Here is a 14,289-nt window from a genome sequence, read left to right on the forward strand (position 1 = left end):
GCAGGTGAGGCTCTGAATCTCTTCCCTCTCCTGTCTTTGCTCTAGTTGTTTTAGTTTAAAAAAAAAAAATCATTATGGATATCTCATTCAAGAAAAGTTTAGGACAAGTTACTTTTTTGGTAATAAAAAACAAAAACAAATTATTAATATATTGTAGCATTTACAAGGACAACGCTCACTTGGTGATGTCAATGCATAATCAGCAGGAAAACAGTCCATTAATTTCAATTAATTGTAACCACCTGAACGCCACAAACAGTATGTAAAAAAAAAATAAAATAAAATAAAGTTGCCCGAGAGCTTAAGATGACGCTTGCCACGCTAAATGCTAATGCTAGGGAGAACCCGAATGCTATGCTAACACTCCATCCCACCTAGCATTGCGTTTATGACGGCGTCACAACCTCCTTCCCTCTCCACCCTCCCGCTCTGCTCTATCCGTGTCTCCCACATCATTCACCCAAATTGTAGTGAAGCGCGTCTTCACATCCTCAGTAACGGTAACGTTGTTGCAAAGATGGGAAAAGGATTTAATTAAATTACTCACTACTGACAAAAATAATGCCGTTAGTAGCGCCGTTATACTCTAATGCCGTTATTAACAATTCTGATTATATGTCATTGTACTGTCCTCGCCAAGACGTTGACGCGAAGTCCTTGCTAGACAGTGAACTAAGCTCCGAAATGACGATGTTAGACGTCCGTGTGGTTTGCTGACTTTATTCAGCTGCTCATGACAGCAACACTTGGAGAATGAAATTAAAATTAAAATTGCATCAAATCAGTTTCATATTTAATGACAGCAATTCCAGTTGCGTTTATAACTAGCTGCTGATCCAGCAATAACACTACACACAAACAATTAGCATGTATCAGTTAGCGTCCGCACATCATCGAAAACAATCACATCAACTCGCCCCAAGTTTTTGACCTCAATTGAAAAACACACAATAAACAGTACAAAAGGTGTTATACACAGGTGTTGCCTCTGTGGATGCTGGATTTAACGTCTACTCAAGGGCATAGGTTTGGCCTCAATGTTGGTAGGGACAATATAACAGCATAACCTGCATGTACACGTTTTGCTGGGGACGGGACATTAATAAGACTAAACAGATTGGGTGAAAGGCGGTCAGGGCTACATTTCTCTCCAATAAGAACCTAATTAATGGATAGGCTTGATGATTGATGCAAAATAAATCTGTGTTGACCTGTACTAACCTGCACACTGCAAATTTACAGTATAACGTCTTAATCTGATAATTCTTCTTTAATCTAGTCGAATAATTTTCATCTTGGTTTGAGTTTTTAAGTCTAGTTAACAGATTAATGCGTCAGATTATTCCACTTACTTTTAAATATTACGATTTTTTATTAAGCCTATACATCTAAAAGTCGGTCATTTTTCACCTAAATCAAGAAAAAAATGCTTCCAATAATGTTTTGAAAAATATCTATTCTTGAACTAAGAACATTTCTTTTTCTTTTTTTTCTTTCTATAACCGGTCCTGTTCAGCTGCTTGACACAGAGAATGGAGATCTGAGTGTCCAATTGGTCAAAACAGTTTTAATATATCACATGGGAGTATGACATGCTCCCATTGTAATCATTCAACGTACGTCGTTTTTAAGGAGAAAGCAGCGAACAGGAGGGGAACAGAAGAAAAGAGGGAAAGAGACAACAACAACAACAAATACATTTAACACCTACTACACTTACAATGAATATATAGACCCTACTCACATGATGTCACAACCACGCCTCCGCGCCATATTGTCCGTCTACTCGTCGTTTTAACGCATTACCGCTACGTAAATTCCTCCTATTATGGCGTGTTTTTCTGCTCGTTAACATTAATAATCAAAATGGTGAAGGTGTGTGTGGCGGTTGGTTGCAATAACAGAGAAGATAGACGGAGAGACTTGAAGTTCTACCGTATTCCGAGAGACCCGGAGAGGAGAGCGAGATGGACTGCTGCAATTCGACGAGAAAACTGGGCTCCAAACGATTACCACGGATTATGTAGTAGTCATTTTATATCTGGTAAGATGCATTTAATATATATTTAGAGGGTTTTGGGCTGACAACCACGATTAAGATCATTGCGAAGCTAATCGCCGACAACATACAGTTTCAAATTCAAGATGCTTATTTCTTCCACCATCATTACATTTTGAATAATATTTAGCTTGTACCAAGTGAAAGAAGCTGGCCTCGTTGACGGATCATCAGTTAAACAGGTGTGTCCAAACCTTTTGCAAAGGGGGCCAGATTTGGTGTGGTAAAAAATGCGGGGGGCTACCTTGGCTGATTTACATAGAACAATATATTTAAACAAATGTTAGCAAGCCCTTCTGTGTGTCACATTTGCTTTATTATTATTTTTAATTCATAATTTCAACAGTCTCGTTTTTGTGGCATTCTCTCTCGACACTCGGGCTCTTGCGAAATACTGCTGCTGTAGCTTCAAGTTGCTATAATTTCTCTCTGCGTATCTTCCCTGTAATGTTGTCGCACATGTCAGCGTGTCTTGTTATTATCGCATAACATCGAACTCTTTGAAAACAGCGACTGTCTCTTTGCAAATGAGGCAGACACAGTTGTTGTGTGTTTTATTGAAGAAATAGTCCAATATCCACCTATCCTTGAAGCGTCGGCCATTGCAGTCAACTTTTTTCTTTTTTGGATTGTCGCCATTTTTGAAATCACGCAGGGTAATGTTGCTTAGAGTGCTGCTCTTAATGTTTTTCAAAGTTTCGTGAGAATAGGCCGAGTTTCTGTGGAAAAGATAGTTGTAGATATCAGGGTAGCAGATGTCAGGCAGAGAGGGCGAAGACAGTGGGTCGAAAAATATCGATTTAGGCATCAAATATGGATCTGGCGAATGGATAGACTGGAAGCTTTTCCACCTAACGCCTTTTATGCAGCGCATCCAATGAGTTTACAGCGTCTGAAAGCACTGGGGCTTCCATGAATTGCTCTATAAACTGAACGACTAATTGAAACCAGTGAGAATATAGGGCCAAACAGAGACGGACAATATGGCGGCCGGATACAGCGACACGTCATTGTGTGACGTCGGTGAGTAGGGTCTATTGGTGATATCGTTAGCTAGTTGTATTATTGAATTAGGAACATTTCTGACGAACAAGTTTTTTAAAGTTTAAGAATACAAACTTTTTGCTTAACACTAAGAAGTCCCAGAGAATTCAGGTAATCCTACTAGTCCCAAACAATGGCTGATATGGCCTCTCCCCCGGAAAACCTAGAGGTGGCAAAAATGACCCAAGTGCTTTTGAATTGGCAAGTCGTTGTCGGACAGACAACAGCCGTTCATATGAAAATGCAACCACTAGACATACATTAACTTCAGACACAATGACCACAATCCATACTCCATGCCCCTGATTCAGTCCTTCTAAACTATAGACACAATTCCTGATTTACACTCAAATTGCAGTTCCAAAACGCTTTTTTTTTCTTCTTCAAAACAATGTACACATTTGGGCCATTCTTTCTGTCGTTATGTGTGGAGTATAGGAGAGGTGAATTAAAAAATGTGTAAAAAGTGTGAAACTTCATAAATAAATGTAATTAAATAAATGCAGCTTGACTGCCACGGAGGAAAGGCCAAATCGGCCATTGCTAGGGAATATTAAGAGTGCTTGTCTTGGGAAAGGCCAAGTCGGCCTCTGCTGAGTTTTCTAGTGTTAAAATATGTCCGTTACGCTTATTTTGAGCTAGCCATTTTTGTTATTTCATGAAATCTGAGTAAAATTTACTTGAAGCACTGGCAGATAATTTCACTTATTTCTAGTACATTTACACTAACAACAAGGGAATTTATTGATTGATTGATTTTTTCAGTTTTAAGGAGGTGGGTTTTTGCAGTGCATATGTATTGGTTCAAGTGCTCATCGGCACATTAGATTTTAGTACTCGCCAATATGGATGACGTCTCCTTTTTGCCGTATCGATACAGATAATGGTGTCTGTTTCAGGTGTCAGACAAGAAAATGGAAAAAGCAAAGTATTTTGTAGTACAGTGACACAGACTTGATACAATTATGAGCACGATTAAAAGAAATCTAGAATCCACCTTTACGAAGGTGATCATTTATTGTCAGGTTTGTTTTAATAGTTTTAGATTGCAGTTGTGTGGTATTCTTCACAAATACCAAGAGCTATAATATATTAACCCTCGAATGTAGCTTGGTAAACATAACTTAAGGACCATCTCTTTGTATGATGCAGTTTGGTACTAAATCGCTGTAAAAATCACCCACGATAAAATAAACAGTGCCAATCAAAATCATTGCCCCCACCCGCCCAATCAAACTGCACTGTGCGCGTGGTTATGATTCCAAATAGTATAAATAACTAAAAATCCAAGACAAAAGCCTATTTCAACAAGAAAAAAATACTTTCTTCTGAAGCCGAATCGAGGAATACTGTTAGCCGAAAAGTCAGGGACCTGTGTATGTTTTACAGCAGTCCAGGGGAGCAGTGAGCCGCCTGATGGAGAGCATGGCTGCCGACGAAGACTTTGAGCCCAATCAGGACAGCAGCTTCAGTGAAGACGAGCTCCTCCCACCGCGCAGCAATAGCGTGCCCGAGAGGTCCTCCACACCAGGTGAGCATTTACACATTGAGACAGTCACTACTCACACAGAAGAAAATGTAGTCATGTGCTGTATTTCATGTTTAATCTATCCAGCTCCAGTGCAGTGTGTGTTGGACAAAGACTCTTTGGCCGACGGGCTTCGTGTTTTGATCCCGATGGATGACCAACTTCTATATGCAGGACATGTTAACACCGTGCACTCACCTGATATGTGAGTATATACTTGATTTATCAATGTTATGACAATTTTGGATAGTGCTGTATGATGTGATGTAATATATCGTCAAAACAATATACAACTTTGTATCGACATTTTTTTTGTTTGTTGTCATTATCGCCATCTGTAGACCTGTTCCCACAATGCACATTTTGGCCAGCAGATGGCAACCAATTTTCACTGACTTGTTACATTGATCATATGCCAAAGTAGTGCCACAATTCGGCCTCAAGATGTCCCTATCGGCACTCAATAGTATGTGCCAAACGTATGTGAGTAATGCATGCAGGCCAATTGAAAATAAAGACCCATAGGCTAGGTTCATTCCGCAGGTCTTAGTGCACAAATCCAATCGCTTTTTGCCAGATCTAAGCATCACGTTTTGCCCGGACTACTTTTAATGCGGGACAACGCACTGACTGTAGAGGTAGAAGCAATAATACCCGATTGCAGCCGACAGCCGCTACAAACTATGCCAACGTTTCTACAAACTACGCCAGCATGATGCTACGGTGGTAGCAGGTAGCGTCTGAAAAATATCACATGCATATGGAACTAGATGCGAAATGACAGACTTGCCGGCGTTAGTAAACAACCGCCATCTTAAAGCAGTAGACTTCTCAGCGCTAATAAATAAGAGTAATGTTATTGTACCTTGCTAATGTAACGTTAGCCCTGCGGAGGGCTAGGTTTCTATTAATTAAGAACACTGTCGACGGTGGCAAACGTGTTTTATATACAGGCTTTATTTAATCTGTAAAAACACAGTGCTGTACAGGGATGAGGGTGTAAAATAAAAAGGTAACTCAGTTATAGCTCAGTAGTCATTGCTGAATAAAACACCTAGTAGCACTGGTGCCTAATGTACTCCAATACAGCAGGTATCATACATTTATTTTGAACACTGCAAAAAGTCAAAATCCTACTAGGACTTACAATTTAGACTAATTTAAAACTCATTTAGAACTTAAAAATAGCTTGACACAAATGGAAATTCTATTGAAACACATGGGAAAAACACCTTACTTTTAAGTGATGTGTGTTATCAAGTGTAATGACATTTTAGGTATGAATTATGTTGTTTTTTTTTTTTTTTTTTCCCTAGAAGTTTTTTGAGTGAAAGCCGTGAATTTGTTGTTGTTGTTTTTTTCTAGTCACATCTGAGATGCAATTGTTGGCTGTTTTCAACAATGTGCATCAAAAGGAAAGACATTGATAGTCTGAAAATGGTTATTAGGTGAAATGTTTTGTTTTTGTCATGTACATTTGTAAATGCTCTTTACCTAAAAAAAAATGTTTTATCCGATTACTAGATTAACCCATAGAATTCTAAGTCAAATACTCGATTACTAAAATATTTGATAGCTGCAGCCATAATCTGAACTCTCAAGTCTCCCAAATTGGAATTCATGCAGCAATTACGTCAGCAAAGAGAAAGAGGCAGGGAGGACGGCAGCGATTGAGCTGTGCATTATCGTTAGCGCCTAGCTTGAACAGCACTTTTAAGGAGGAGGCGGGCTTGACTAAAGTCATTAAAAAATAATAATAATAATAATAAAAATGAAAATAAAAAAAGGGTAAGCCTGAGAATGCACGGTTTTCCATATGAGCAATATTTCAATATTGCTTACATGGCCGAGCGTCGGGGCAACTGAACATATGTGTGTGTGTGTCATTCATATAAACAATCAGTGCATATAAACTTTGAATGTAAAAGGGGATTATTTATGTCTGTTATTATATAACATATAATATTATAACGTAGGGCCAGCATGTGTAGTCATTTGTTTTGATGCTTCTGCGCATGCGGGTCAGTTTGCTCAGTGTGTGCCAAACTGCGTGTTAGTGCATAATACTTGAACGACTCAATGGAAAAAGGCTGTATGAACCAGCATGCCCAAAAAACAGATATTAAGAAAAATCGGAATTTTGCAAAAAGACCTGCGTCCTGAACCTAGCTATATAATCCACACAGAACGCAGACAACACAATTCCTTCAATATCTATATTAATTCCTTGTTAATAATATTTTACTACGTTAAAATTACAGCAGTCTTACAATTCTAAATCACTCACAAGTATTAGTAGATAATTACATGTCTTTACACTCAAGCAAAAATATGTATGCTAGTGTACTGCTTCTGTTTACACTGGATAGATTTAGGGGCCGTTTACATGATGACGCTCAGAGAATACGACACATTTCATGTTTATAACTACATGTTTCCGTCTCCATTCGAACGATGTCGCAATTCCGTGTGAAAACGCTGCAGTTATTCATGCCAGGCCCTAGTGGGCAGTGCAGTTTTACAAGGCAACTGCACTTCCTTGACGACAACCTCCTCAGCCTTGTTGACAACATACCCGGCCACTTGAAGCAATGGCGTCCACGTGATTTTTTTCTTTTGGAAAGGTTTTCTTTTCAAAAGGCACAAAAACGAGAACATAAAAATTATTCAAATTAATAATATTATAAAAATGGTAAATTAAAACCAGTCTTTGGCCATGTTTGCTGTTTTGAATGTTTTGTAGCAGCGACTGCGCATGCCCGAAATGTTTTGTGCGAGTGCTGACGTCATCTGAGCGAGAGCGTTCCATTCATAAGGTTGCAGCGCAATCCCTGCAATTGAGTCGTTCTGCTTTGTAAGCCGGAATCGAAAGTTCGCGTCTTCGCTTTCCGTTTTCGTCGTCACCGTGTAAAGGCGAGGTCATCCCGCAACACAATTGATGCGTCTTGGTGTCGCACCCTCACCATGTAAACGGCCCCTTAGGCTGCAGCACAACTCGCTGCATTTAACTTTTGTGGCAGGTCAGTTAAAAAGCTGTTATAATTGGATAATTTCTCACCATACAATAAAAAATGCTAGTATGATATAAAACACAATTTTTTGGGGCTCTGCTGTAGACAAGTTTCTTCGAATCAAAACCGGTTATTGATTGATTGAGAGAAATGTTACAGGTCGTCCGAGTCTATATGGAAGCTGTCCTGTTATCAGTGATATGACTTTATACAGTACACTTTACCCTTTGACTTATCAGTTATGCCTACAGTTTGACAGCATAACTGTTGAAGTTTTGACATTACAGTGTAATGTTATGTCATGCAGAATGAGGCTTGCTGTTTACTTTTTAAGTTGTACATGCCAAAGTGCCTCAGGAGGCAGTGAAACGCGTACTTAACGTTTTAATCACTGGAAGCAAATCAATAAGAGCGTTTGACAAACTCTAAAAGGGGGAAACAACATCAGCTCTCATTTACTCACTTATGTGTGCTCAAATCCAGTGTGGCTGAATTAAAAGAAAACTAGTTTTAATACCCTTTAAGGCAAGATTAATATTCTAGACTGGGGAAACGTAAATGAGAGCTGTGCAACAATAGAGGGAAAAATACTGTGGCTCAATAGCTTAAAGGCCACACATTATACTTTTTTTTAAATCCAGAGTTAAAATGTTTTTCAGTATATAAAGTTGCTATATGCAATTGAGTGTGTTCCTAGAACCTCAAGGATTTTATAGATGACGTTACTTCCTGGCTGAATTTTGAACATACATACAGTGAAGAAAAAAAGTGTTTGAACACCCTGCTATTTTACAAGTTCTCCCAGTTAAAAGCCATGATTCATGAAGGGGTCTGAAATTTTTATCGTGGGTGCATGTCCACTGTGAGAGATAATCTAAAAAGGAAAATCCAGAAATCACAATGTATGATTTTTTTAACGATTTATTTGCGTGATACTGCTGCAAAAAAGTATTTGAAAAACCTGGAAAAACGAATGTTAATATTTGGTTCAGTAGCCTTTGCTTGCAATTACAGAGGTCAAATGATTCCTGTAGTTTTTCCACAGATCTGCACACACTGCAGGAGGGATCTTGACTCACCCATCAGTCAGGTTTCTGAGCTGTCGCTGAGAAACACGGAGTTTGAGCACCCTTCAAAGGTTTTCTATTGGGTTTAGGTCTGGAGACCTGCTAGGCCATGCTATAACTGTGTTGTGCTTCTTACGGAGTCACTCCTAGGTTTTCCTGACTATTTAGTTCTGGTCATTGTCATGTTGGAAGACCCAGGCACGACCCCTCTTCAATGCTCTGACTGAAGGAAGGAGGTTGTTCCCAAAATCACAATACAGGGCCCCAGTCATCGTCTCTTGAATGCAGTGCACTCGTCCTGTACCATGTGCAGAAAAACACCCCTAAAGCATGATGCTTCCACCCTCATGCTTCACAGTAGGGATGGTGTTCTTGAGATAGTATTCAACATTCTTCTTCCTCCAAACACGGTTAGTGGAATTTTGACCAAAAAGTCCTATTTTACTCTTATCTGACATCAAAACCTGCTCCCATGACTACTCTGCATCATCCAAATGGTCATAGGCAAACTTAAGACGGGCCTTGACATGTGCTGGTTTAAGCAGGGGAACCTTCCATCCCATGCATGATTTCAAACCATGACGTCTAGTGTATTACTAACAGTAACCTTGGAAACAGTGGTCCCAGCTCTTTTCAGGTCATTGACCAACTCCTGTCGTTTAGTTCTGGGCTGATTCTTCACCTTTCTTAGGATCATTGAGACCTCACGAGGTCATGTCTTACACGGGGCTCCACTCTGATTGAGATTGACCGCTTAGCTTCTTCCATTTTCTAATGATTGCTCCAACAGTCGACCTTTTTTCACCAAGCTACTTGGCAATTTTCCGTAGCATGTGGAGGTGAACAATTTTGATTCATGTGGTTTTGGACAGCTCTTTGGTCTTGACCGTGTTATAAGTTTGAGTGTTACTGATTGTATGGGGTGGACAGGTGTCTTTATGCAGCTATCGACCTCAAAAAAGTGCATCTTATTCAGGATAATACATGGAGTCGAGATGGACTTTCAATAGGCGGACTAACAGGTCTTTAAGGGTCAGAATTCAAGCTGATAGACAGGTGTTCAAATACTTATTTGCAGCTGTATCACACAAATAAGTTGTTAAAAAATCATGCATTGTGATTTCTGGATTTTTCTTTTTAGATTATCTCTCTCACCATGGACATGCACCTACAATATAAATTTCAGACTCCTCCATGATTTCTAAGTGGGAGAACTTACAAAATAGCAGGGTGTTTAAATACTTATTTTCTTCACTGTATTTTATAGTCCATATTTGGATCAGTCTTAAATTGTCATACTAGGCTTCCAGTTCAAGTGTATTGTACATTTACTAGTGATAAACCCATGACTGGAGTTCTATCGTCAATGGCCGTGAAAGCAAAAAAAAATCAGTCAGAAATGATAAAATGTCCCAAAAGGAAATTGAATGTCTCTCGTCCATTGTCTGCTGAACATTGACCCTCATGTAATTCCTCTCTGCAGATACAGTGTGGTTGTGGAGGGCGAGAGAGGAAACCGGCCGCACATCTACTGCTTGGAGCAACTGCTGCAGGAGGCTGTGAGTAAACCGGACGTCACTGGCATGAGAACGGCAGGGTTAAATGCGCCACATCGCTCCTATTCCTAGTGACACATGAGAAGGGAGTCGCTTGGAGCTGAAAGTGAAACATGAAACATGCATGAAACAAAGTAGGTCATACGTCATGTGACGGCCACATGCGCTAAACCTCCCAGAGCGCTCTTGCTCGCTCTCCCTCCCTGCATGGATTATTCAAGTTTGTCTCAGTAGTCTTGATGAAAAAATCAACGTCGCTCGGGCGATGTTGGCAAGAAACACACATGTTGTGCTGACATTTTAAGTCTTTTATTCTTCTCACTGTTCAGATCATTGATGTGAAGCCTCCGTCGGTGCGCTATCTCCCCGAGGGCACCCGCATCGCTGCTTACTGGAGTCAGCAGTACCGCTGCCTTTATCCTGGCACAGTTGTCAACGGTACACAGGCACACACTCACACGGAAACAGTGCTTGGATGCCATGAGTCATAGTCAATTTACAATTTAATTGTAGCTGGCAGCACGGACAAATGTACAATACCCACGAAGCTTATTCAGTACTACAGTTTATTGTTATATCTTACTTTTGTGTAAGTGTAAATATAAACTAGAGTACACACATACGCGATACAACATACTGGCAGAGAGGGATTTATTTGGCAGTAGTGCTGTATGATATGACAATATACATCGCCAAAACAATATAAAACTTTGTATCGACATTTTACATGTCCATCGTTATTATTATCATCATATATTAACCTGTTCCTGTGATACACATTTTGGACAGCAGATGGCGTATCGATCATGTGTACCATAATTTTCGGACTATAAGGTGCACCTGACTATAAGCCGCCACTTACCAAATTTGACCAAAAAAAATGGATTTGTTCAGAGATAAGCTGCACTGGACTATAAACTGCAGCTTACACCTAAAGATATTAAGCGGTAACAAGTTATTTGACAGTGGCATCATACGACCGTCATAAGACCAAATGAACCACCATGAAGCTTTGAACAGATTGGCTGCAAAGTTTCATTGCTTCAAGAATCTTCATTTGGCCAACACTGCTCCTTTAGGGGAGACAGTCAACCTCTGCTGCCACATGCTGTCAACACTGCTGTTGTCCAACATGCCTCCTAGCATGCATTGCAGTGCTACAGATATAAATAACAATCAAATTTCATGTTCTGTGCTAATGATTTCTTCAGTTACTGTTCCAGTTGTTTCATGAATTGCTATTTGTGGTATTTGGTTACACTTTATTTGACAGTGGCGCCATAAAACTGTCATTAGACAATCATAATTATGACATGACACTGTCACGAGCACTAATAAATGCAGAAAATAAAAACAGATGTCATTTTGTGTTATCCAGCAAATTATTTCACTTTTGAATGGATGTAAAAGATCCGAGCTAGACATAAATGAAAACTTAATTTGCCGGATGACACATAATGACATCTGTCATAAGCATTCAGTAATGCCCAAGATAGTGTCATGTCATAATTATGACAGTCTGATGACGCCATGGTCAAATAAAGTGTTTCCTAATAACCCAAATACAAATACTGTTCATTCGCTGCCATCCCTTCCACTTCAAATGGATTGGACGGCTAAAAATGATAATTTCATTTGAAGGGATTTTATTTTTAAAAATTTCAATTTTAAACATCCGTTCTTTCACTGCCACCCTCCCAGTCAAAATGGATTTGACATCTACTAGTGTCAATTAACGTCAATCATCCGTGGCAGTGAAAGAGTTAACAGGGTTAATGAAATACAGACAGTTCTTCAACTGTCAACTGCTCATTTGCAATTCACTGTTTTCCTCCCAAACAGGAAGTTCAGACATCGACGAGAACGACGATCTCATCACTGTGGAGTTTGACGATGGCGACACAGGACGCATCCCCCTCTCTCACATCCGACTTCTGCCTCCAGACTACAAGATCCATTGTGAGCACATACTCTACATAGAAACTGCACATGCATGATTGTTCCTTTTTCTTTTCTTCCCCATTTTAACACAGAACGAGGAGCGTAAAAATAGAAAACTCAAATCAAGGGCGTAGGTTCAGTTTTCAACATTGGTAGGGACGATATAACAGCATAACCTGCATGCACACTTTTTGCAAGGGACGGGACATTAATAAGACCAAACAGATTATTGAATAGTGGTCAGGGCTACATTTCTCACAAATATAAACCGAATTAATTGATAGGTTAAATGATCAATGTAAAATAAATCTGTATTGATTTATACTATCTTTCATGTGTATTGGTTCAGGTGATACAACGTTCGATTCAGACCTTTGTTTTAAAAAACTACTAAAGAAACATTTTGAAATGCAAGTCCCTTTATTAAAAAACATGGAGCTTTAGGGAATGGGTCCACTTCTGGGGGACACTGGAGCACCCCTATAATAGACTTCATAATGATATTGACGGGGTGTGGGGCGATTAATATGGGGCCTGCATTGTCGGCGTGGCTGTCAAAGCTGACCGAGTGGAATCACAAAGAGCTTTTTTCGTTGAAAATTCTTGTGAATAAATACTTAAATCTGTGAATTCTTTATAGATATGGACGTAAAACAGTCTCAATTCTTGGTTAAAAGCAAAAAAATGTGCAGTTAGCATTTATTTTACGTAAATATGTCGAAGTACAATGCTAGTCTGTCAGTCAATGTGAGAGCCGCCATATGTAAACAGAGCTTTTCTGTTGAAAATTACTGTGAAAAAATTCTTAAATCCCTGAATTCTTTATGGATATAAAATTAAAACAGTCTCGATTCTTGGTTAAAAGCAAAAACCCGTGCAGGTAGCATTTATTTTACGTAAATATTGCGAATTATGAGCCTAGTCAGTAAGGAAATTGTCAGCCGCCATGTGTAAATAAAGAGCTTTTTCCGTTGAAAATTCTTGTGAATAAATGCTTAAATCCCCTAATTCTTTATCGATATGGGCGTAAAAGAGTCTCGATTCTTTGTAAAAGCAAAAAAACGTGCAGGTAGCATTTATTTTACATAAATATTGCAAAGTATAGTGCCAATGCTGTAGCGGCTAATTTCTCCCATTGATTTTTTTCACGTTTCAAACTGCATGCATGGTACAAAAAAAATATTATAATTACCTTAAATCTTCGAACAAGTCACTCCTGAGACCATCCTTCCTGTTTGTATGCGGTACAGCTTTCGTACTTTTTCAACATAAATCTGGCGTTGGATCGCTGCACGTGTTGCTGCGACCGACTGCGAGTAACTGAAGCGGATTGTGGGAAGGCCCCCTACTTGAAGGCGTGGCGCACTTAAGGTAGAATCTGACCCGTCAGTATCATTATGAAGTCTATGTCCCTAGACTCAAACTGAAGTGTTGTAATATAAAAGGGATTTGGGGAAAAATAATGAAAAAAAACACTGAGATATCCAAGGACCGATATACATCTGAGGCATACTAGACTACCCCAAGATTCGGACCAAAGTACTCTAATGAAATTCTGATGTGCAATTTCATTTCTCAGATTTTTTTTTTCATGTCAGTGTCACACTGAAGTGGACCCATTTTTGGATAGCTCCGCATTTTGTTTAATAAAGGGACTTGCACTCTGAAGCCATTACGTTGCATTACCGTAATGCACGTAATGCAAACAATGATCCAAATAGCTAGCTTGACTTCGTTGTTCCTTGTGGAGGCTGGTCTGACCGCAGTGGTTTTGCAGGTTAGCAAGTTCACACAGTTTAATATTATGCTTACTGTGATGCAGGTTGGACTCTCAGTAGCAAAATTAGTGGTGTTTCCCCCACCTCCACAACATTGACATCTTTTCACAATACTTACAGTGGCTGCTGCTGGCTGAACAAAAACTAATATCCCTCTTCTAAGGGGGCAGATAAGGCGGCATGTTGTTGACATGAATCTTTCAGTGCTGTGTGGGTGTGTGGGTGTGTGGGGTGTTAAGTCATCAGCCAACCAAACAGGCGTATGGGGAGGTGAGGGTGGACGGTCACATTTAGCAAGTGAAAAG

At 39.5% G+C, this 14,289-nt stretch overlaps 1 protein-coding gene across 2 annotated transcripts in view; it reads left to right on the plus strand.

Annotated features, from left to right (window-relative positions):
- tnrc18 (trinucleotide repeat containing 18) overlaps positions 1-14,289 on the plus strand; it is a 110,161-nt gene that overhangs the window by 75,963 nt on the left and 19,909 nt on the right. Inside the window, exons 21-25 of one of the 2 annotated variants that reach the window (XM_057860557.1) lie at positions 4,493-4,634; positions 4,719-4,836; positions 10,193-10,268; positions 10,595-10,703; positions 12,108-12,224. In XM_057860557.1, the coding sequence (XP_057716540.1) occupies positions 4,493-4,634; positions 4,719-4,836; positions 10,193-10,268; positions 10,595-10,703; positions 12,108-12,224 (562 nt within the window). The remainder of the gene's footprint in view (positions 1-4,492; positions 4,635-4,718; positions 4,837-10,192; positions 10,269-10,594; positions 10,704-12,107; positions 12,225-14,289) is intronic. The other variant, XM_057860558.1, reaches the window with a different exon arrangement.

Source organism: Corythoichthys intestinalis, chromosome 16 (assembly GCF_030265065.1).
Source record: "Corythoichthys intestinalis isolate RoL2023-P3 chromosome 16, ASM3026506v1, whole genome shotgun sequence".
NCBI lineage: Eukaryota > Metazoa > Chordata > Actinopteri > Syngnathiformes > Syngnathidae > Corythoichthys > Corythoichthys intestinalis.